Source organism: Panthera tigris, chromosome D4, assembly GCF_018350195.1.
Source record: "Panthera tigris isolate Pti1 chromosome D4, P.tigris_Pti1_mat1.1, whole genome shotgun sequence".
NCBI classification, from domain to species: Eukaryota; Metazoa; Chordata; class Mammalia; order Carnivora; family Felidae; genus Panthera; species Panthera tigris.
In genome coordinates, this window is record NC_056672.1 from 93,006,457 (window position 1) to 93,030,854 (window position 24,398).

The 24,398-nt window shown below is 61.8% G+C and overlaps 1 protein-coding gene across 3 annotated transcripts in view; it reads right to left on the bottom strand.

Moving 5' to 3' along the window:
* Positions 1–24,398, bottom strand: part of EXD3 (exonuclease 3'-5' domain containing 3) — a 78,535-nt gene that overhangs the window by 27,899 nt on the left and 26,238 nt on the right. For 2 of the 3 annotated variants that reach the window (XM_042963567.1, XM_042963566.1), the window contains exons 4-16: positions 23,828–23,892; positions 18,117–18,290; positions 17,606–17,773; positions 12,045–12,098; positions 10,957–11,096; positions 8,241–8,338; positions 3,772–3,845; positions 3,613–3,651; positions 2,126–2,292; positions 1,491–1,614; positions 849–1,059; positions 644–753; positions 30–192 (exon numbers count right to left, since the gene is read on the bottom strand). In XM_042963567.1, the coding sequence (XP_042819501.1) occupies positions 30–192; positions 644–753; positions 849–1,059; positions 1,491–1,614; positions 2,126–2,292; positions 3,613–3,651; positions 3,772–3,845; positions 8,241–8,338; positions 10,957–11,096; positions 12,045–12,098; positions 17,606–17,773; positions 18,117–18,290; positions 23,828–23,892 (1,587 nt within the window). Of the gene's footprint in view, positions 1–29; positions 193–643; positions 754–848; positions 1,060–1,490; positions 1,615–2,125; positions 2,293–3,612; positions 3,652–3,771; positions 3,846–8,240; positions 8,339–10,956; positions 11,097–12,044; positions 12,099–17,605; positions 17,774–18,116; positions 18,291–21,044; positions 21,895–23,827; positions 23,893–24,398 lie in introns of those variants that run through there. The other variant, XM_042963568.1, reaches the window with a different exon arrangement.

Sequence of the window (24,398 nt, forward strand, 5' to 3'; positions counted from 1 at the left end):
TGGGGTGTGGGGGAAGTAGGGGTGTGCACCTGCGTAAACCAGCTGCCCCTCGCTCAGCGGCCGCCGATCCCAGTTAGAGAGCTGCTGCGTCTTGTCGAGGGGCTTGCCCAGGACCTGCTGCACCAGGAGGCTGAGGCCCCGCAGCCCCCTGGCCTCACACATGCCTCCAGCTGGCATGTTCACCACCCGCATCTGCCAAGACAGAGCCCCTCAGGGGTGAGCGGCCTGTGCGGGAGGAAGGATGGCCACCACGGTGCCAGGCGGCCCTGCCCTGGGGAAGGCCCTCGCCCTCCAGAGCCGCCAGTGCGTGGAAGGGAGGGCGTGGGTGGCCGAGGCAGGCTGCGCGGGGGGGCCTCAGGTCAGCTCTGGGGATGACATCTTAGCCCCCAAGGGCGTGTGCTGAGAACTCAGAGGGGCCCAAAGCAGGGCTGGTTCTGGGGAAAGTGTGGGGACACGTGGTCACTCTCCCTCCTCGGCAGGGCCTGGTGACCTTGGCCAACACAAAGGTGCTCTGAGGTCATGAGCTCATCCTGGCACACGGACACCCGCCAGCCCATGGCGAAGACCCCCAGCTGGCGCAGGGCATCGCTGTGCAGGCGGCTCAGCAGAGAAAGGAGGGCCCCCCTGTCCCCCTCGAGCGGACCTGCCTGTGCACCCGCAGCAGGTCCAGGCCGCCCCACAGCCGCTTCTCCACGTGCGCCAGGGCCGGGCAGGAAGCACCCAGGCTCCGAAGGTCCCCCGCCAGCCCATAACCTGCAAGGAGGGCCGTCAGCGTGACAGGCGCCCGAGGAAGGGGCTGGGGCCTTGCCCCAGCACCCTCCCCCTCGGTGGGCAGGGGCTTTGCTCACCCAGTTTCGTGATGGAGGGGTCCGAGAGCAGCCGGGACACCAGCCTGGAGAAGGCCTTCGACACCTGCCCTCCCGCTGGCCGCGAGAGCACAGGCAGGTCCAGCAGGAACACGCGGCCCTCCACTGCCAACTGCATGACTGATGCCTGGGGCCGGCCCCCCGTGCCAAACGAGGGTCTCCACTCCACGTCGACCCCGACCACCTGGCCGGGCTGCGGAGAGGGGCTGCTATGAGCAGGTGAGGCCCGCTGGGGCTGCAGGGCTGTGGCTGAGGGCTGGGAGGGTACAGCTAGCCGGGCCCCCCCTGAGTGTGAGGTCCAGGTAAGGCAGCCTCTGTTGGGAGGGCTGACCAGCCCTGGGAGCTCCCACGTGACCAGGGCCGCGCCTGGCCCCTGGCTTGCCCGCCATTCCACACAGAAGGGCTCAAAGGAACCTGGCAACCAGGCCGAGGGCCCAGCCACAGGGCAGGTCTGGAGCTGCTGCAGGTGAGGGGCCAGTGTCTCATGCTTGTGTTTTGGGCCCAGGGTCTTCCAAATGGGCTGGTATGGGTGCCCTGCTCTGCAGGGGTGTCTGGGGCGGGTGGGAAGGACAGCCAAGCCTGGGGGTCCATGGCATGGACAGAGCCCCAGAGCTGGCCACCCACCTGCAGCAACGCCTCCTCATGCCTGGCCAAGTCCTCCCAAGAGGCCAGGAAGTGGATGTCCTCCCTGGCGATGGGCAGCTGGTAATAATCACCCTTCCTGTCCTCCAAAGGCACCCTGGCCACCCTGAAAGAAGCGGAGCAGTGGCACCCACCCCCCGCTCTGGGCCCCTGGGGCCGCACCCCACCCCACCACCTCCTGGCCTGGCCGGGCCCAGAGTAGACCTCAGAGAGGAAGGGGAGTTACGAGGGCCGCTGGCGTCTGCGGGGTCTTTGCGGTGTGCCCGCCTGTGCCCCTCCTCCCACACAGCTGCTCTCTCCGCCTTGCCCACCTGCCCCTGTCCCCCCCCCGCCCCGCCCCGGCCAACAGACTGCCGCTTCCTCAGGCCCTTGGGGGTGTGGGGCCTGGTTGTGGGCTCTGGCCCCAGGGTCTGAGGCCGGCGCGGAGGGGTGCGGGCTCCTGGCTCATCTGCTCTGTGCGTGTCTGCGTTCTGGGAACAGGGGCATGTGCCCCCTCCTTGGTTTTCTGGTCTCACTCCCAAAGTGCTGGCATATGTGAGTTGTGGGATCACTTCCCAAGGGGTGGGGGCCCCAGGGCGTGCTCCCCTCACCAGCCTCCCGAGCCTGGGGGTGCTCACCTCTCCTGGAGTTCGAGCCGGCGGAGCTCGGCAGCCACTGTGGCTGGCAGCTGCTCCTCGGGCACCGAGAGGCCCAGGGCGCACTGCGCGGCCACGGCCTCGTTGCCGGGGGAGGCCAGCAGCTGCACTACCATCTCTTGGGGCCACTCTTCCCGGCCCACCAGGCCCTGGGGACGGATGGGATGGGCTGTGCTGCCCGGCTCTGCCCCGAGGGGGTGCAGACAGTCCCGCACCAGGCCCAGACCTGCCCCCGCAGACCCCAAGGCTCTGTGCTGACCGAGCTGTCGAGGACCTTCCACACGGTCAGGCTGGAGGGTCACCGTCCTGTGTCCGCAGCCCGGCCTGGCTCCCTGCGTCCGTCTCCCCGTCTCCAATGCCCGCTCCCACCCTGCTGCTATCACCAGCACCTCCTCACCGGTCCTGCCCCCCCAACCTGACACCGGCACTGTCTTTCTAGAACATTGTCTCCACCCTTGCCTGGTGGGTTCTGCTCCTGACCCTCCGGCTGTCCAAGTCTGCCCCTCGGGCATCCTTGCCTCCACCCTTGGGCTGGCCAACATGCTCAGGGGAAGGAGGGCCATGGGACACCCCTGAATCCACGGTCCAGACAGTGGACACGGACGGGCGGCCCTCAGAGGGGTAACGATGCTCCGGGGCCTCCCGAGGCGGCCTCTCCCACACCAGTGCCCAGCACAGGAGCACAGGACTCATGTAGCCCACGGGCAGCCCACCCAAGTCCGCTCAGCCTCGGGGCACCCAGGGCAAGGCCCAGGCACCCCACCCTCCCCAGAGTCTGAGCCTCTCGCTCTCCGGATCTCTAGCCCCTGAGGCCTCTGTGCTCCCCAAGGAGCCTCTGCTGGCTGACAGGCAGGGCCCCTCCCAGACAACTCTGTCCCCCCAGCAGCCTCAGGCCATCCGCTTCCCGCAGGCCGCGGGTTCCCACGTGGACGACAATATGTGGAAACCCCTCCACATTCTTCAGGATGTCCGCTGCCCTTCCGGCTGCCTCGGCCTTGGCACCCAGGGGGGACCAGCCTTCCGGGCCTTCCCGGGGGTCCACGTTCCTCTCTGGTGACTCACCGCCCACCCCACACACCCATCACTGCAGGGGTGGCTCAGCGCTGCCCCCCACTGGATGCCACTCAGAACACCAGACGCTAGACCATTCATCAAGGAAGGAGGGCCCCCCCACCCCGCTAACTGGTGCGTTGCTCCCGTGTTGCATCTGGGACCCCACACCCCCTACCTTCTTCCAAGGCTGCTTCGCCCAGGGCTGGGGACAGCGCTGTGCCCATGATGACCCACACTTCCAGCTCGGGCCTACACACCACATGCCTAGTCCATATGTGTGCACATAGCCTCTCAGGGTCACATGCCCCTCTAGTCCTTGTCCAGGTCTCCAGTGAATGCCCACCCTGCACAGGGCTTCCAGGGGCTTCCAGAGCCTTCCAGACCCTTCCAGAGGCTTCCAGGGCCCCTGGACTCACCTGCACGTGGTCCACCCAGTTCTCCTGAGACATACTTCTCTGTAAAAGTAAGCATCAAGATAACCTTTTCTAGTTGCAGCTCTAGAAGCTGGGGAGGGAGAGCTCCCCCCACCCCCCGTCACGGGCCCAGGCTCAGGGCGCTAACCAGGGCACACGCACCTCCACAAACCGCTTGTAGCACAGGTAGCGCAGGGCGGCCAGGCGCTGCTGAGTGGCAGCGTTGGGACACAGAGCTGTTGAAAAAGCACAGAGCTCAGGGCAGGGCAGGGGCTGGGGGCCAGTGTGTGGGGGGCTTCTGCCCACTCCCCTCCACCCTTCACTGTCCCCACAGGTGCCCTCCCAGCCTTGAGCCTCGTTTGGGGTCTCCCAGACCCTCTGCATCAGGGGCTCTGAGGGGCAGGAGCCCCATCTCTCCAGGCTTCTTGTCCTTCGTGTCCTTCTCCCACCAGAATGTGAGGAAGGGGCCATCTTGCTCACCTGTTTACAAACTGATGCTTACTTGTTGGCCTTACTTCCACATTTTGTTCAGAGCCCGCGGGGGCCCAGGAAGGGCCCCCTCCCACCCACCCATCCACCCGCCCCGCCCTCTGATGCTGGTCCTCCCTCTTGGGGCCAGCTGTCCTTGAAGCCTGGCAGTGCGCAGGGGATGCTGACCACAGAACCCTGCCCCTCCCAGTGGCGGCCTGGCCTTCTCAGGGCCCTGCACCCTCCGGAAGTGTGGCTGCGCCCGCAGCACCCCACTCCCAGCACCGGGGAGCGCCCTGTTACAGGGTCGCTGTCCAACCACAGCGGAGGTCAGTGCCGCCCAGAGGTTGGGGCCTGCAAGGGAGGGCCAGCGACTCCTCAGACAGGTGACTCCTCAGACAGGGGGCACCCCCTCCTCCTTCCTGCCCAGGCTGTGAGGGTTCCAGACCCCAGGAGGCTGCTAAGGAACCTGGGACAACACTGCAGAGTGAGGTGGACAAGGCCTGAGGAAGGGGGGAACGAATGAGTGAGCTACAAGGAAAGAAGGAAAGAAGTGAATTTCTGCAGGCTCTGTCAGGACACAAAGTAACCATGTGTCCTTGCAGAGGCATCTGGAGACAGAGACTGGCTTTTCCGGCATTTACACAATTTGAAGCATCATTTTGCCAGTGGGAAACTTTGTCCAAAAGCCTTGTGGATACTGTATCGTGTCCACAGATAGATTCCGGTGCAGCCAGGGCTGACTGGCTGGTCCAGACGCAGCACAAACCCTTAAAGGGGCGGGCACAGCTGAGCCAGGCCCAACCGCCTGCCACAGCCCTGAGCACCTGCAGATACCACAAAACCCAAATACAACACACACTGCAGCCTGCTGGTTCATCTGCGCAAGGACACCTTGGGGGGCTCCACCTGGGACCCAGGCCTGGGGAGGGGTGGGCTAGTGGGGAGCTCAGGCTGGAGAGGCAAACAGAAGTCCCCGACCCTCCTTCTGCGTCTAACGTCAGCCCACGGAGGACATGGGGTTGGTCCTGTGGAGGCCACAGCTGTGACGGTGGACACGCGGATGGACTGCAGAGGGGCAAAGGGACAGTGACCACAGCTGTGACCCTGAGGCCTCCTGGCTACGACAGACCCCGCTGGGGAAGCAGCAGATGGGGCCTGGCAGCGGGTGGTCATGCGGAACAGGAGACCCGGAGGGGGTCTGTCCTCCCTGCCCCCAGCAGGCCAACGAGCAAGGCACCCACGGAAAGCACCGGCTTGTCTACCCCGCCCTCTTGTCCAGCGGCCCCCCACTGTGTGTGACTATGTGACCCGGCACATAGTCAGGGGGGAGTCCCCACTATGTAGGGGTGCCTAGGCACCTAACCTGTTCCAGTGCCACACTCAGCTGAGACCTGTGGGAGGGGATAGACCTCCAAGGGGGGCACATCCTGAACTGCGGGGGGCGCCAGGCTAAGGCTGGTCCAAGACCCCAAAGACCTCTCTGGCCCCAAGCCCTGGGCCCACTGTGGCCACGACCCGACCCGGAAGTGTGGGCCCCGTGGGTCAGTGAATGTCATGGCAGGGCTGCTGGGGGGGGCGGGGGGAAGGCCTGCACCTCAGACCCAGCTGTGCTCTCCCACACAGCCTGCCCACCACCCCGGCCTTGTGGGCCTCACGCCCCCCCCCTGCCCTGCCCCACACGGGCCTGAGTCCTGGGTGGGGAGAGCCTCTGCCGAGGCGGCAGGCGCAGCCCCCCACAGCAGCCAGCATCGACCCTGTGAGTGATTCCGTGCTGAGAGCCTCTCGGGCCCGTGTCCCTCACCCGGTGTGCACCCTGAGGGATGCCAGCAGGGCTCCCCGACACAGCGCCCAGGACAGGCACGCAGGTGACCTCAGAGGCCCCCATGCCAGGGACGGGGATCCCCATGGGGGGGTCCACTCCTTAGCGCTCCAGTCCTGCAGCTGCACCCCAGACCTCCCGGTCCCTCAGACCCCAGCACCCCCAGGGGTCTGTGCTGCCGGGACCCTCCTTGGAGCTTCTGCACCTACAGCCCTTCTTTTGGTCTTCTTCTGCCGCCCGAGGGTGGCTCCTTCCTAGGGCTGTGTCCCCTGGCGCCCCAGGGGTCCCAGCAGCCGGCCGGTCCTCCTAGACCTGCCTCGGCTGCTTCGGGCAGAGGCCCCCCAGCTACCGTCAGCACAGCCAGCAGCTCCTTGTCCCTAACTGACCCAGACTGACCCGCACCACCAGCCTCCAGGCGCCCACTTCTTGCTCCTCCCATCTCTTCACCTAGTGCCACCTGGGGGCCGTGGACAATCACACATCAAAACCTCTTGGTGATGTGTTTCTGTCTGCAAAAGCCCCTAGCGTTGCCCTCCTTTCTGGAGGCAATACTGCCTTCCGGAGGCACCTTTGTCCAGGGTCAGGGGATCTGCATAATTTCTCAAGGGTGTGAGGACAGAGAAGCCTGCAGGTGACTGAGACCGAAACGAGATGCTGACCAGAGATGGGGCTGAAACTTGGACACAGACCATAAAACACCTGTGAGCAAGACATTCAAAGGAAAAAAAGACAAAACTGGAAATATGTTCAAGTATCAAGAAACCACACAAAGCGAAAGAGCAGATCTGGAAAAGAACCAAAGTATGACTTCTGGAGCCACGGATACAACAATCAAAATGCAGTGTTTTGTAGTTTTTGGGACACAGAGGAGAAAATTAGCGATGCGGAAAAGAGCAGGAGTTGCCCGAGCTCATCATGAGCAAGACACAGGACGGTAACACCGCAGGGAAGCCAGGGTGACAAGATCACACACGGGGCCAGAGAACCAACAGCAACATCTGAGGACATAGTGACTTACAATTTTCCAGAACCAACCGAAGACAGCAATCCACAGATTTAAAAAGCCCAACAAAACCCAAGCCAGATAAATACAAAGAGATCTATAACCACTCTCCTCACAGTGAGACTGCGGAACATCGAAGACAGAGGAGACAGAGAGAGAGAGAGAGAGAGAGAGAGAGAGAGAGAGAGAGAGATTGCTTTCAGAGAAAGGAAATTAAATTTCTTCATAACAACACATTTCAACCCAAAGGACTGACATCATACCAAGCATGATCTTCGATCATGATGAGATTAAGAGCCCACACTAGAAAGGTAACTAATAGTGCCACATAGCTTTGAAATGAAGAAGTACCATTCTAGGGGCGCCTGGGTGGCTCAGTCAGTTATGTGTCTGACCTCGGCTCAGGTCACGATCTCACCGTGAGTGAATTCGAGCCTTGCATCCTGCTCTCTGCTGTCAGGACACATCCTCTGTCTCCTTCTCTCTCTGTCCCTCCCCTACTAGCTCTCTCTCTCTCTCTCTCAAAAATAAATAAACATTAAAAACAGAAGAAGAAATACATTTCTAATTAGCCCATGGGTAAAGAAAAAATTATAATAAAAATTAGAAAATATCTTAAGCTGGACAATAATAGAACTAATATATGTTGAAACTTGAGGAATATTTTAAGAAGCAAGAAGGTTTAAAATCTAGTTTGGTGGGCTGGGGAGGGCAACGAACAAAGAGGGCCAAAAAGCCAAAAGCCACCAACAAGTGGCCTTACATCAAACTAAAAATTAGCTTCTGTACAGCAAAGAAACAGTCGACAGAATGAAGAGGCAACCTACAGAGTGGAAGGAGATATTTGCAAACCACGCATCTGACAAGAGGCCAATGTTCAAAATATAGAAGGAACCCATGCAATTCAATAGCCAAAAATCCCAAATAACCAGATTTAAAAACGAGCAGAGGAACCGAATGGATGTTTTCCAAAGAAGACATCCAAACAGGTGTTGAATGAATGAAATGGTCCAAGGTACCACTAATCATCAGGGAAACGAAACTCCAAATTATGATGAGATACCACCTCACGTGTGCTAGAACGGCCATCAGCCATCATTGGACGAAAAGACAAGAAGGAACAAGAAGGGGCAGGGGCAGGGAGGGGGCGGGGTGCAGCAAGGCCCCGCCTCCCAGGAGTCTACGCAGGCAGGCAAAGGGGCTTGCGGGCCTCAGGCTGCTGCTCCTGTCCGGGGCCTGCGATGGGCAGGCGGCAGGAAGCGGGGGAGGTCGGTGGACCCTGGTCAGCCTGAACCCCGCATCCGCCGGGCGCACACAGGTTGTGGGGGCGGCACTCACCCGGGTCCAGGCCCAGCCGCTCCAGCTGGCTCAGGACCCGCCGACTTAGCACTCTGGGACTCAGCCTCTCCAGCCTCGAGGTCACCTGTGGGTGCTGCCTGCAGGGAGAGAAACACGGCTCCTGTCTGGCACTGCTTTAAGACTTTTGTTTTCATCTAAGTCACACACGCACAGTTTAAAACTCAGGTAGTTCTACAAGGTTTAGGGAGAGAGCAGTCACCCTGTCACCCTGCCCCACTGCACACCAGACACACACGTCACTTTTGCCGTGTTTCGTATTTGTCTCTGTGCTTACGAGCGACATCCTTGTACGTGATCTCTTGGTTATTCAGTTTTAGGAGTTTGGTCTGGACATCTCACCACGGAAGGCCCTCCAGCCTCCCTCCCCACACAGTATCCAAGCCCTTACGTGGGGTCAGGACACCGTGTCTGCCATATCGTGACCAGACGACCAGGCGAACACTGTCAGCGGCCAGGCCACACCCTCCTGCTCTCTTCAGGGTTAATACCTGTCTGCTGAGGTTGCTGACCCAGGCCCCCGCCTGCCTCGCCCTGTGCCCACAACTCGGTGGACACACCTCCTCACTCTCCCAGCTGACAGCTCAGCACACACCCGCAGAAGTCGCTAGAGCTGGTGTGCGCCTGAGCTCTGCCCCGCGCCGGCTGGAGGGTTCGGCTGAGCCGAGACCTGGGGGTCTGGGCAGGCGATGCTCCTGGAATCCCGCCCGATCCCTGCTCTTCCTGGGGTCTGCGGTGTGCGTCTCACCCATGCGGGCCGCCCCGCGGACCCGCTAAGCCGGGCGCCTCGGGACCGGGGTTCCCATTACTTGATGTCGGGCCTTCTTGACAAGATCTCTACTTTTCCTTTTAACCTTTTCTCTCTGATTTTCATTTTGTTTATCTGTTTTGTACTTTTTCGAAGACATCTTCAAATTTATCTTCCAAACTTTTATTGTGCTTTTCACTTCGCTGTTAAATTTTTGATTGCAAAGAGTTCTGTTCTGTGTTCTGCAGACACCTCGGCCCAGGGTCCCCAAGGACCGGCTGACCGCTGAGGGCCCTCCTCGGGCTCTGTGTTGGACCCCACATGCTCCTGGCGGCCACAGGTCAGCTTCCCAGCCTGCTAAGTGCTCTACCTGCCCACCTGCCACCAGCTCTTGGACCCCCTGCTGTTGCTGCCTCTCCTTCTCTTACAATGTCTTCTTCATTTTGGGGCAGAGACACAATAATAAATGCTTGTATTTATCAGCCAGAAGCACTTTTTAAAACCTAGCGTTTATAGGGGCGCCTGGGGGCTCAGTCGGTTAAGCATCTGACTCTTGATCTCAGCTCGTCATGATCACAGTTCGTGAGCTAAAGCCCCACATCGGACTCTGTGCTGATGGTGCCAAACCTGCTTGTTATTCTTTCTCTCTCTCCCTCTCCCTCTCTGTCTCTGTCTCTCTCTCCCTCCCTTTCTCTAGGCCCTAGGAAAATTTTTTCTAAACTATTCTTTTTAAGTTTGTTTGTTTGTTTGTTTATAAGAGAGAAAGAAGAATGGGGGGAGGGAGGGAGAGAGAGAATCCCAAGCAGGCTCCAAGCTGTCAGCACAGAGCCCAACGTGGGGCTCAAAGTCATGAACCGTGAGATCACGACCTGAGCCGAGATTTAGAGTTGGACTGAGCCACCCAGGTGTCTTAAGACCCAGGAAATTTTTAAAAAATCATTGATTTAAACCAATATCCTCAACTAAATCCAGCCACACAGGGCCTTCCTCACTGTCCCACTGTCCATCCATGTATGTCCCTTCTCCACATGGGACTCTGACCCCTGGCCCCACAGTATGTTCACTTATTTGCTCTGTGTCCCCCCACCCTTTTTTTAAAGTCGTTGTTTATTGTTCAAGCCACTTTTTTTTTTTTAGTAATCTCCCCGCCAAACGTGGGGCTCAAACTCATGGCCCCGGGATCAAGAGTTGCATGCTTCACTGACTGGACCAGCTGGGTGCCACTCTGTCACTTTTCAAATCCGTAATGACAGGGAGGAGAGCCAGCGCTGGACAAGCCCGGCCCGGGGCTGTGTGGGTTTGCCTGCTTCCCAGCATTTAAGTCACACAACCCTTGAGACAGCAAAATCAGTCCAGTTTTAGGGACAAGGAAAGAAACCCAGAAAGTGAAGTGACTTGCTCATAGGTCCAGGGAGGTCTGCCCCAGAGCCCAAGGTCTGGATCTCCAGCCGGGGGGCCCCAGGGCTGGGTAGTTCGTGGAGCCCGGATCAAGCCACTACTACCTGCGGACGGGCGGGTGGCTCAAGGAGCCTTCACAGACCTCCAGGAGCTGCTGCCCCCTGTGCCCCCCTCAACACGTGTGGCAAGAAGATATTCTCCCGCCAGATGCCACCCCCGTGCCCTACACCCAGGCGACACCCTCACGTCACATATACCGGCACGTGGGCTATCCACATGGGCTCCACACCCGTCCCTGGCGATTTATCCCGCGAAGGGATGAAGGAATGAGTGAGTGGATAAGCAGCATGACTTCCGGAACCAGGTAAGAGGTCATCCACCTGACGAGGAGGATTGTTTCTGTTCGCTCGAGGGTGGTAACCGTCTCTCATCTGGTCCCTGGCAGGCGTGGCCCCTCGCTGGCCGACCCGGCTGCGACTTGTGGGGGCCATGCGTGTGGCCTTCCCCTGTGCTTGCCCCCCTCAGCCCACCCTGGGCCCCCGTGGGGCTCACCTGGCAACAACTCCGATGTCAAAGCCGGGCCGGCACCAGGAGTCCAGGAGGGCCAGCAGCCTCCTCTGGAGGTCCGGGAAGCCGGCCACATAACGCTCCACGAGGCTCACTCTGTCCTGGAGGAGCAGTGGGGTGCACATCTGCGGGGAAGCACGTCCTCAGGCCACAGCCCTGTGGGCACCTGGCACCTCCACCCCCAGCTGAGACCCCAGACTCACCTCCAACCCAGCCAAGAGTGTGAGTGCCCCCATAGTGGCTCCTGGGGCGCGATGCAGGCAGCCCAGCCCATGCCCTGCGCTTGAGCATCTCGCCCCCACGCATGCAGGCCCCACAGCTCCCTGGGGCTCGGCCTGGGCTCTGTGGTCATTTTCATCTCCGTTACAAAGGCCTGGAGGCCCCAAGAGGCAAGGGGAACCTGGGGAAGCTGTTTCTCCTGTCTTCACTGAACTGGGGGCGGGGAGTGGGAGGGAGGCCAACGTGGGCAGTAGCCCGATGGCCCAGAAATGCCTCCTCGTTGGCACAGATGGCATGCCTACTCCTAGTGCCCATGAGTGCATGAGCCCATGAGAGCCCCAAGCTGAGCCCTCAGGGAACCTTGGAGGCAGCCCCTGATGGTGGCACTGGCCCTTTGGACACTCGGGCCGTTTCCACCTCAAACGTCAGGCCTCAACAAAGCCCCCTTCCAGTGGTCCCTACACTAGACCCCACCTCACCTCCTTTCCTCTCCATGTGACCACATAGGTCAGGCTGCCTGGAGCCCAGACTGGATGGGGTCCCCTCAGCCAGGCTGGAACCATGGGGGTGGTCCTCACGGAGAGCTCCATTCCTGAGAGCCCCTCTGGCCACCACTTTCGGAGCATACCACACCTGAGCCCAATGACTGCCCTCCTGGGCACGCCCCTTGGGCCCTCCGAGTAGGGTCAGGTGGTCACATGCGACCCTTGCCCTCCAGCACCCCAGCCCCACCCTGTGAACAGCAGAGGCCAGGGCTCAGTGGTACGAGACCCTCCGCCTCCAGACCATGTTTCTGGAGACCTGGGCTTCATCCACGTTGGGACCTACAAAATTCACGTGAGAAAGACACTTACCTTTTCAACATCAAGTGCTGGCTGCAACTTCAGCCTGGAGCCCAGCACGACAGCCTGGCAATCAGAAATGGAGCAGGTTCCACAAAGTACACGGGCCCTGGTGGGGCACGGACAGCACCACGGTGGGGGGGCTCCCACCCCCTACACCTCTGTCACTGGGGCACAGGACAGGCCTGTTCAGGTCCAGGGGGCCTGGAATCCAGGAGCCTCCTGGCAGACAAGCACCCCTGCCCCCCCCACCCCACCCCGGGCTGAGTCAGGTTCCACAAGAGGTGGGGCAGGTGGGAATGACCCATGGGCCCTACCAGGCTGGGGTGTGGCCTGCTGGATAGGGCATCAGGGTGGGTGCTGGGCCCAAGTGGCTCTGGCCAGGGGGTGCTGATGAGTGGATAGAGAACGAGGGGGGGCAGACAAGAAGTAGAAGTTTTGTCACCTACCCCCAGGCTCTGCTTCCACATACCCGCTCTCACTTGCCCCGTACCTCCCACCAGTTGCCCTCCACCTGCAAGAGCCTGGCATGGCCAGTCACGGTGCTCACAGCCAGGGGCCAGGGTCGGTGACCCCTGCCTCTGTGCACCCTGAGGCCTGGGGGCCTGTGGCCCTGAAGTGCAGGGGCCTCTGAGCGCTTTCCACAAGGCATACTGTGTGTGCAATCCAAAACGACTAATGAGCGCAGGGCTCTCTGTCCAAAAGGGCGGATTGGCCCCAGGACGAGAGGCCGGAGTAGGCCGTGGTGTGGCCTGAGTGTGTTGGGGGAAGCACAGAGCTGCCCCCTTGGGTCCACAGAAGAGAGGCTCTGAACCCACCGCTTCCTGGTGAGGACGGGAGGGTAGTGGGCGCAGCTGAGAACCCTGCCCGCGGGCGGCCGACCGGCCGCAGGGACCCTCCTCCGACTCAGCATAGAGAACGCCCGGGGCCCTGAGCGCCCGCACGTAGCGCTGACCGGGCTGCTATTAATAATTTCCATACATCGCGCTCCCATTATGAGCAAAAATAACCGGCAGAGCAGCCGGGCGCCCCGCCCCACGCGGCTCACACAAAGGACCAAAATAGCGGCCTGGGAAAGGCTCGCTCCGGCCTCCGGCCGCGGACCGCGCGGGGCGGGGGCGCAGGGCCAGGGGCCTTTCCCTGCGCGGCGCTGACCCGGCGCCTCCACAGCCTGGCTGCTGTCCAGGAGCTCGGCCGCCAGGGCCCCGAGGGGCCCCGAGCGGGGGGCAGGGGCGCAGGGGGCGCAGAGGGCGCAGGGGGAGGGGCCAGAGCTGGAGGAGGGACTCGAGGCGGGGCAGGGCCTGGGGAGGGGCTCAGGGCGGTGGGAGGGGTGCAGGTGCCTCCGCCCACGGGGACCTTGTCTTTTCTGGATGGGAGGCCCCCTGAGAACTGAGGGAGCGCCAGGCCCCCACCCGGGAAGGCTAGCGTGCATACCCCGGTGGCCCCGCGCACCGAGCTCACAAACTGGGGTGGTCGGAACACTACCACCTGCGGTGCTTCTTCCGCCATCGACACCTGGACCTGCGCTCGGTCAGGCCACGCCTGACAGCCAAGGGGCTGTGGGGAGGGATACCTGGGGGCCTGAGACCCTCCCATCCTCCAGACCGGGCCATGAGCCAGTGACCCTGGGAGAGGTGGAGGGGGGGGGGGGCACGAGGCGAGGGGCAGGGGGCGGCAGAGATGCCCTCCTTCTCCCCTCACTACCTCTGCTGGGGTATCGGCCCCCATCATCTGTGGCTCCTGCTTCTCTAGGGACAAGACTTCGTCTGTCTCTAGACTCCAGCCCTCATTGGGGCCTGGGGGGGATCCTGAGCCCCCCACTCTCCAACAACCCCTCTGACTCCTGGGGTGAGGCCTCAGACTCGGGAAGGGGGTAGCCTGGAACGGTGGCCTGGGTGTCAGGTCAGGCTGCCACGGGAGGCTGGGCGCTGCCCTTCACAGAAGCAGGAGCTTCGCCTTACAGGGCAGCCTAGAGACCCGAGGGTGCCCCCGCTCTGCCGGCAGGGCCTCCCTCCCCCCGAGGAGCCTGCGGTGCCAACCCCAACCCTCTCACCTGCCGCCTTGCCACCAGGGTCCTGGTCAGTGATGCCCACCGGCTGAGGTGGGGGGGGGCGGTGCTCAGAGCCCAGCCCACCCATTCGAGGCAGGCAGCTCAGGCCTAACATGTGTGGCCGGGCGCACAGCCCACCTGGCCGCACAATGACACTGCCACACAGGGCTCAGAGTGCTCAGCGTGGCCCCTCTCTGCTCCCTGGTTCCTCCCAAGCTCTCCTAGCACCCAGGGTGCCCTCTCTCAGCCACGTGGCCTGTGTGGAAGCTGCAGGGTATGGCCAGCGTGCCAGGGCTGGATGGCCGCAGACACCCCCCAGGGACAGTTTGGGAGGTACCCTCATTCTGCACCTGCACCTCTGTACCTGGAGGCTGGGTGGGGTGGCACAGGACAAGGAAAGGGGCAGCCAGGGGGTGTGGTCTCGGTGACCTGGCCGGGATGATTGACAGCAGGAAGCCCCCCGGGGCCTGGCTTCTGTCTTGGGGCTTGGTGGGGGCGGGTGCTGTATGTAGTTCTTTCATTGCCATGAGGTGGGCTTAGCATCTGTCTCTGGTCATTTTTCTGTCTGAGCTTCTGCTGAGAGGTCAGCACACCAAGCCGCCCATGGCCTGGTCACATGAGAGAGTGCAGGCACATCACCTGCTGACACAGGCACCTGTGACAGGGAAGGTGGGAGGGGCTGAGACCCCACGGAAGGAAACTGCGGAGGACTGGGCCCCTGGCGCCTCCCAGGCCTTCCTGGCCTCTGCATGGAGGCCTCTAAGAAGAGAGATGCCAGCTGAGTCAGGGCGAGGCTGTGGAAACCTCTGGCCAGACAGACTCCGGGACTGCTGCCTTTGGGGAAAACAACTCAGAAAACCCAGAGGGGCCGGGGTGGCCACCGTGGGAGGAGCGTTCATGGGCCACCCCCCACCTCCTCCCGGCTGTCCACTCCATGGGGCTGGAGGCCGGGCAGGTGCCCAGGCAGCCAAGCCCAGACTCGGCAGCCTCAGACCCAGGATGGGCCTGCCTCCCACCTCCACAGCTCAGCTCGGGCCTGGAGCCAAGGGGCTTTTTTTTCTTCCCCCTGAAGCAAAGCTATCTTTTTACCTTGATAAGCTGTTTAAAAAATGTAAATAAAATAACTCAGTAGACAAAAGCGGGCATTCATCCCGCCTGGAGCCAGCCGCCGCCCTCGACATGAAATATCGGTGCACATTAAGTCGTGAGTCCCTGCTAATCCGAGCGGACAGGCCTGAATGCGGCCCCTTTCGCCGGGCGCGGCGGTGGGCACTGGAGCATGCACCGCCTGCCGGGCGGCCCCGCTTGGGGACAATGGCTTTTCTTCGCAGAAGGGGCCTGTGCGGGACAAGAGCCCCCTTTGTGTTGGGATTCCTGCCTTGGAGCGCGAGGGAGGCGCATTCAGCCGGCCCTAGACACTCTTTGAAAGGCTCGGGTGTAACAGAAGACACCGAAACACTAGCCTGCCTTCTGCCTCCCGCATTCTTGCAAGCCCAGCCGCCCATTCAGCCTGCGGAGAATGGCCCTGCGCCACAGGAGCGGAGCCCCAGCCACATTGTCCCTGGTGTGGCCATCTTGGTTTCTCAGCGCCCTTCGCCAGCCTCGAGACAAGAGCCCAGGGCCGGGCATGACAGTCGCCAACACACGGCCCACACCTCTGAGGGTGCAGGACTGGCGGTCCAGGTGAGGCCCAAATGGCAATGAGCCTCCTCACTGGGACTGGCCCCTCGGGGAGGAAGCCCCCCCGTGGGGCAGGTCTGGGGTCCTGCCTCGGTGCCCACCGAGGCATGGGGAGCAGCGCCCCTGGGCAGTGGGAGGGGTGAGCCAGGAGTGTGCCCCTGGACACCCCCGGGACTGGACCTGGGACATAGCAAGAGTGCCCCGCTGAGCTGGGCAGCCTAGGACTTCTCCCCGTGTTGCGACCTTCACATCTTAGGGCACAGAGATGTCATGGGGGCCCCTGTGCCTGTAGCAACAGCTCAGAGCTGCACCCCACCCCACCATAGAGCCGCCCCTCCCTGCTCACCACAGACCCCCCACTCCTTACTACCTCATGCAGACCCAAGTCACTCCCAGTGCTCGTGGCCAGCCTCCACCTCCTCTCGGAAACTTCTGGACTTATATGAGAGCTGGCAGGGCTCATAAAGGAGACCCAACGAACCCACCAAGACCTCCAGAGCCCCACAAGCGCTTACCCAGAGACCTGCAGCTACTAAGCCCACGTTTCCACATTTGCTTTTTCTGACCCAGGCTTTCCCAGGATAAGGGAGCCATGACCGGTCCCAGGCATGGCCCCACGTCCCAAAGCATCATATGCGCTAGAGGACTCTCTGCTGTCATAACTGGTCACCTGTGCCCCAAAGTGCCAGTGCTGTGCCCTACGCGGAACTTCTGCAAAAAACCCCAAAACCATGAGCATCATGCTGAGGGGCTGGTCCTGGGAAACACTGAAACAGGTAGGTTGGGGTCCTGCCCAGCCTAGTACCTGCAAGGAGCCAAAAGGACCCTCGGGGTGTCTGACCCTCACAGGGGCACCACCGCTGCGGGGACCTGGTCCAACAGAACGACAAATAGCAGGAGTTGTGCCACCCAGAGCGAGGCCCCTTCACTCCAGGGCAGGCCCCTTGACGGGTGCAAGGAGGTGGCAGACACAGCATGAGGGCTCTCAGGGGGCTCTTCCAGACCCCGCTGTTAGAAAAGGAGCAAATTGGCCAGTCCCCAGGCCTGGTGTGGGTGTGGCTGCAGGACCCCCGACAAGGATACAAAGCCAGCAGCTGGAAGCGGCTGGGCCCAGAGGGAACTGGCCTGTTGGTCCCCAGGCCACATCACACTGAGGCCAAGAGACCTTGCGAGTGGGCCTGGGCAGAGGCAGGAGGGAGAAGGGGAAACCCTGTGGGGTCATGTGGGTGCTCCCTGGCAAAGCTCCCCGCTTGGGAGGCTCTGGGCTGGGAGGGTGTGGGAGGTCCAGCTGTCTGATCGAGGCTCGAGGGGTGGCAAGTGTGGGCAGAGGGATGCCCGCACCCCTGATCTTCTTAGCCCCCCCGAGTGTTTCTGGGAATTGACATGTGAGACTGGACAGCAGCGGCACAGGTAAGCGGTTCTGCCACAGGGCTTCCAGGCCAAAGCCAGGGTGTCCTTGGGCTGCTGACCACATTTGAGGACCCAGTGAACACCCAGGAGGAAGGACCCCAGGTGCTGCACCAGAGAGCCAGGCGTGGGGGTGGGGGGGGATGCTGCTCCCAGACTCTTTTCCAGCTTGGTGAGTGTGAGGGGCTCCTAGGACCCCAGCGCATGGCACAGCCCCGAGCTGGGCTCCTGGGGTGGCTGGTCCCTGAGACCCTCTGCTCCAGACCCAGAGTCCCCGCTGCAGCACTCCCATAGTGGAGGGGTGGAGAGGACACTCCCAGGGTGGACCCTGTGAGCCCCCTCAGCCCAGCTCTTGCCTGCTCCACTGACCCCACGTGCAGACCTGGCCCCTGAGCCCCTCCCTGCCAGCCCCGGTGTACATGGGGGTCACACTCACTTCTTTGAACTTGCCCTCCTGGTGGAGCTGGTGGATGTGAGTCAGCAGGGGGCTCCGGTCTGCGTCCTGCAGCTGGAAGATGCTGACCAGTGGCTCCACGAGACTAGGGGGGCTCCTGGCGAGGACCCTGACTGCACGGGCCCGTAGCTGTTGCAGCCTTGAGCTGTGCTGGGAGACCAGAGAGCCAGCCTCAGCCGGGGAGTGGGGGGCTGCAGCTGGAGCATGGTGCTGGGGTAGAAGTCCAGCACCTCGACCCTGTGCCTACGGTGGACAGTCCAGGCAGGCAAGGCCTGGGGGGCAGGAGCACAGACGAGGGCGATGTGTGACCGTGGGGAAGCTGAGAGTCAAGCCCACAGACCCGGGAGCACAGTCAGTCCGAAGGCAGCGGCCCCTGCCCACCAGGGGTGAACGAGCTCAGCGGGCCAGGTCAGGCAGGCGTGGAGCCCACCAGGCCGAGAGCTATGGAGGGGGTGGAAGGGGCGAGGCTGGTGGGGCCGTGGGCAGGGCTCACCTGGGCCGGCACAGGGAGTGGCCGTGCCTGCAGCCAGCGGTGCAGCTCACAGACTACCCAGGCCTCCAGGGAGGGGCCCTTCCGCTGCCAGGCCTGGCTGCCTTCCAGCATGTCCAGGAGTCCGGTCAGTGGGTCATCCAGGGCAGCAAACCCCCGCCAGGCCTCTTCCCGGAGCTGCGGAGACACAGCACCTCACTGTCTCTTTGTTGAGCTCAAACCCTCCTGGTAAACCCTGCCCCGACCTGCACGGCCCAGCATGTGGTCTGCTCAGAGGGGGCACTGGGGCTGGTCAGCACTGTCCTCCCATCCTCGGGGTCCTGGTCTGACCCGCCATGCCCCTGGCCCCGGGTGGCAGCCACCGTCCACACCGACGGTCCCGTAAAGACAGAGGGCATGTTCCCCGAGTCAGGCCAAGGGCGGCGGGACCCATCTGAGAGGCTCCGTTCATTCGGCTTCGCCCCAACTACTCGTGCGGCACGCCGAGGACCTGGCACTGGTCCTTCAGACACAGTGACTCCCTGGCGGGGCCAGCAAGCAACAGGAAACAGAAGAAAGAAGAGAAAAAGCCAAACTGGAAAAGGTCTTTGATTCACTTTTCTACCTCTTGCACTGCCAAAGGCTTGGAAACACGTATGAGCCGAAAGGAGAAACACCAGGAACACGTGTGCTGTTCTCTCCCAAACGTGTCTTCAGGAGAACAGTGGTTCCTGATGGACTTTTAAGCAAGTGGGGTGTCGGGTGAGGGCCACACTGCACCCAGCCCTGGCTCTCCACTCTGCCTGACTCGGCCGTTCAGTCATGAGACACCCTGCAGTCAAGAACTTGCTGCAACTACAGAGGCCTGTCTCGGGCCCCCCTCCAGGCAGAGCTGCAGGGTCAGGGTCTCGGCCGTGAGCTCAGGAAACAGACACCCGGACACCTGAGGCTACTCGTAAGCAGCCTGGAGGTGAGGCCCCGGCTGTCCTTGCAGACCTGCACACAGAGAGCACCCTGAGGACAGCCTGAAATACTGCCACTCTCTGGAATGCGCGGGCCACACGCCCGTCTCAAGGAGCCTGGGGGCACCCGCAGGGGCCACTGTCCCCCACCCTCCAGGAACGTGTGAAAGAAGACAGCTGAGGCCGAACCACCGCCACTTTCTTGCTCATGGAAGGAAAGATCTAGAAGGATGCGGCCCTGGACTTTGGTCCTAACTTGTTCACGTGTGGTGCCCATTCAGGGCCCCCGAAGAACAGCTCCGAGAGGCTCCCAGAGCAAAGCAGGGAGGCCGTGTGGCCGGGGCCTGGGCTTACAGTCGCCAGCCAGTCAGCTTTTCCGCTCGCAAGGTGAGCTCAGGTAAACGCCTCGTCTCCTTTCTCCGCTGGGCAGTCTCTACCTGCCTGGCCCCTTGCCACCAGCCGGACAGAGGGTGTGCGGCAGCCAGCCCTGGGGCAGGGCAGGGGGCCGGAAGGAGGAACCAGGCGCAGGACCGACCTTCCAGCTCTGAGCTGGGTGCCTACTGACCAGGCGCCACGAAAAGGCAGGCTCTTCCAAGGGCACCACCACCCTTCCAGCCAGGTGTGGCTGCCCAGCCCCGGTAGGTTTCACAGACCCCTTCCCAGTAGGGTCGCTCCGTAGTCCACTGTTGGGGCCGGCTCCCTCCTTCGGGCTCGCCCAGCTGCTCTTTGTGGTGGAACCTCGTGGTAGCCAGCCGAAGGGGAGTGAGCGGGCATGTCCTTCCACAATGGCCGCTGCCCATTGTTGGCACCCTGGGCCAAGGACTCTGCCTTCCGTGGCTGGGAGTTGGCTCTGTCCCTTCCCGTGAAAAGTGCCTGGGAGGGGCGCCTGGGTGGCTTGGTCAGTTAAGCGTCCGACTTCAGCTCAGGTCATGATCTCACGGTCCATGAGTTCGAGCCCCGCGTCGGGCTCTGTGCTGACAGCTCAGAGCCTGGAGCCTGTTTCAGATTCTGTGTCTCCCTCTCTCTCTGCCCCTCCCCTGTTCATGCTCTGTCTCTCTCTGTCTCAAAAATAAATAAACGTTTGGGGCGCCTGGGTGGCGCAGTCGGTTAAGCGTCCGACTTCAGCCAGGTCACGATCTCGCGGTCCGTGAGTTCGAGCCCCGCGTCAGGCTCTGGGCTGATGGCTCGGAGCCTGGAGCCTGTTTCCGATTCTGTGTCTCCCTCTCTCTCTCTGCCCCTCCCCCGTTCATGCTCTGTCTCTCTCTGTCCCAAAAATAAATAAAAAACGTTGAAAAAAAAAATAAATAAAATAAATAAATAAACGTTTAAAAAATTAAAAAAAAAAGAAAAGAAAAGTGCCTGGGAGCACTGTGGAGGTGACACTCACCTGCCCAGGTACCAAGCCCCGCTGGGGGCTACAGGCCTCATTTATGCTGTGTCACCAGTGAGGGCCCAGGCACCTCCTTGCTGCACTCTGGCATCTCCCCTGGAGAGAGGAGGCCTTCTGGAAGCCCCCGGTGACCTCCCCAGGGTTCTGCTGATCAAACTTGGTCCACAGACTCCTCCACTGCCAGTGACTAAGCAACAGTGGAGGGGAAGTCACCAGGGAGGCACAGACCCCCTCTGCTGTTGGCCCCACGGCCCTTCCCACGCTTCTGCCCTGAGAGCATCTCGGGGCCAGGCTGGGCCAGAACCCTCTCCTTGCAAATCATCTCTTATGTCTAGAGCTCCGAGAGTCACCCACGTTGTCTGTGCGTGCCTTCTCCCACACATGTGCCTCTGCCCTGCTCAGACAGCACCCAGCAGCCCACAGGTCAAGGGGCCCACCCACAGAGCAGTGGGCAGCAGGCAGGGTGCAGAACTGGGGCATGGGCCACAGCCCTGGCATACACGGTGTGGACGATGCTTCCCCAGGACACTTAGAGCAAACACCCACTTGGTTTGAATGTAATTTTAAGACCACAGTACTTGAGCAATCTGACTTGCTTACCAAAAATGAAATGCAGACTTTCCCCTCAAGCGTTTGGGTGAACTCAGGAAGCCAGGCAAGTCTCTCTCTGCAGACGCCCAGGAAAGGAGAGGCGTCTGTGGGAAAGGAGGCCTCTGAGGGCCCAGGGCTGTGCGGTCAGCACCCTCCACGGGGTGCCACAGGGAAAGGGTGGGCCAATCCCAGTTCAGTGGGCTGCCTGGACTCCAGGAGTCCCAGGAAGCCCCTCCAACACATGGGCCTCCACGTCACAAGGACCCGCATTGGTGACACCCGGCAGGAGCTGGCAGGAAAAAACACCATCGCTCTTTAACTACTTTGCAGACATACTTGGGCCTTCGCCACCAGGGGAAGAAGCTTCAGTAAGATGAGCCCACGTGAAACCCCACAAAGCACACAGGGAACAGTCACCGTGAGTGACGGCCACAACACGACAGTGAAAGGTCTGAGAACAGGGACAGGAGGACACCCCCCAGGTTGGGGTCTGAGAGCCCTTCCCGCCCCTCCGGCCCCTGTGGCCTCCAGGGTGCCCCTCAGGTACTAGGTCCAGCACCCATGGGCCATCTGCCGCCCCTCGTCCTAGAGGATCTAAGCGTAGGCCCCAAGGCCCTGCTCCTGTGCTGGTTCCTCCTCGGCCTGGGTCCCGGGTCTCCTTCCCGCCTGCCCCCTGACCGCTGCCACCCAGCAGGGGCCTGTGCCCTGTCGTCACCGGCTTCTGTGCCCACATGGTCCTGGGGCTGGAGCGGCGCCAGAGCCCCTATGGACCTGTTCAAACAGGCAGGGCTGCCCGAGAACTTGAATTTCTCACAAGCTCCCAGGTGCCTGCTGCCTGGGGGCCCTGCTCCAAGGAGTACCGTCCTTCCAGTTTGCTCACCCCTCCTGTGCTGGCCATCTCTCCTGCCGTCCCAACTCAGGGGGCTCTGAGGGCATCCCAACCCCACTGTCCGTCCCCCGCCCCAGGCCCCAGTCAGTCCACACCAGCCTGCCCCTTTCCTCTTTGTGCCACAAACCCTCACACGGTTCTCCAAGCCCAACCCCCAGTTTCCCTGTGCTGTTCTGTCGGGGACCCTGAAACTTCCCTGTGGTCAGCCAGGGGACAGCACGTGTCCCTCCAGCCAGGGGCTTCGGGAGCCGACGCAGTTCCCTGGCACATGCACAGCAGGCCTCGCTGGCACCAAAAATGAAAATTCACGGACGTGACCCTTCACAGACAGAAACGAGTAACAAAAGGTAAAACACACACCTGTGTTTGCTTGGAAATAAGTAACCTGCTGGCCGAATGAGACAACATAATGAAAATCAGAAAACAGGGAAGAGGGACAACGGGTTTCTCCACCTCAAAACTCGTGACCAAGGGAACTTGGAGGGACACGCACCGCTGTGGGCGAGCGCCTGGGAAAGAAGGACCGGAGAGTAAGGACGGCCGTCGACAAGCGGTGGTGCCCAGCGGCACCGGCCACGCCCACACGCTGGCCACAGCGAAGACGCCAAAAGCGGAGCCCCGGGGAAAGCGCTACAGCTCGAGCTGGGGGCTCGCACTGCCCCCCTCGGAAAGCCTGGCCAGCAGCCATGATGACACAGAAGAAACGGAAGCTTCCTGGGGAAATAAACCAGAAGCAAAACTCTGAACAGGCCTGGGTCCCCCGCCTCCCCGCCCCCCCTCCCCCCGCCAAGACCCCCCGGGGAGGACTGTGCACTCTTCCCTCTCCCAGACTCTGGAGGAACAAGTAATTCCTGTCTTCCACCAGTCGCTCCAGGGACAGGAACGAAGGAACACCTTGTATGAGGTTAGTTCACCAGGAACAGAGACAAAAACTCACAAACGCCACAGTGACCAGGGGAGACGCGTCCCAGACACGCGGGGGCGACTTGAGTTAGAGAATCTGTTCACCAGACAGCACGGTCATGTTGCTTCAGTCTTGATCCTGAAGCCACCGTTACAAAATTGAAGAGAGCTTTTGACTTGCAGAAAACTTCGGATTCGTCCAGCTTGAACTGGCCGCTCGAAGCCTAAGCACCTGGCTCAGGAGTGGAGGAGCCCAGGCCTGTCCCCGACACAGACATATGTGGTGGCCCCAGGAGTCTGGCTGACCCATTAGCCAGGGACAGGTCCTCCCGGCATCACCAAGCAAGCTGCGGGCCCGGGGAGCACCCTAACCCTGGACAGCTCACAGACACGGCTCCCGCACGAGCCTGCAGCCCCTTCCTGCAGCACGCCTGCTCTGGACACCTGCCCCCGTGGGCCTGGCCCTCCTTGGGCGGCAGGAAGCAAGGCCGACACTAGACTCGAGCCTCATCCCTCCAGCCTTCACAGCAGTGACTTCTGTGTCCTCCCTGGGAACTAGGGCGACTTCACTCTTTTGCTGCCCCAGGGGAGCCAAGTACAGGGCACGGGGCCCGAGGGTCAGGCAGTCCCACTCCGGAGACAAAGCTACCCTCCAGGCACAGGCCACCACCAAGCAGCCTCCTTGTCAAGCCCACCGCCTCCTGCTGGACGACAGGCTGTCCCTGAGAGAGGAGGCCATGGGTGAGGCCAGTGTGAACCAGTGAGTACCCGGGCCCCACCCGGCACACAGGTGGTCATGGCCCACTGGGTCCCCTGTGCTGTGCGGAAGCCGAATGGCGGCCGCAGGCCCTTCCCTCCTGCTCTGAGCCTCAGGGGTCTGTGTCTACCAGTGTCTCGTGGGTGTCACCCCAAGCCCCAGCCCCCACGTGTCTGCCAGAACATCCGGACAGGGCGGCCCACTGAGGCCAGTGGAGGGCCCGCAACCCCCATGCTCACTCACCTGCTGCAGCTCTCGCGTGGACCACAGTGTCTGCAGGGCCTGCCGGAACAGGAGTGGGTCCTGGCCTGGGGGGACGAGACAAGGGCTATGCAGAGTCCACCAACACCCCCCCACCTTTGATCAATGCCTGGGGGCTCCCCGCAGATGCCAGCCAGTGCCCGTGGACTCCGGCCAGAGCTCCCCACTGCCCTTCCCTGTGACGCCAGCCTGGCCATCCTGCAGTGCTCACTGGGATGGGCTTCTGCCCACAGCTTGGGTCAGCCCAGGCCTCATGTTTCAGCAATGGTGGGCTGCAGGTCTCAGACTGACCACACCGTGTGGGCAGGGAAGGGGCATCGGACCCCAGGGCCAAGCCCACAGCACTAACCATCAGGGCATGCCTGGTGGGCCACCGCCCCCACCCCTCCATGCCATGTCACAGCCCACGCCTGTCCACTGCCCACCAAGTGTGGCCTCCAGCCCCTGCTGAGCCCCTAAAGTGGTCCCGGCCTCTGCCTCCCCTGGCTGCTCCCCAAAGCCTCCCCACCCACAGCCCTGGCCCTCTCTTGCTTGCCCAAGTCTCCAGCCCCAC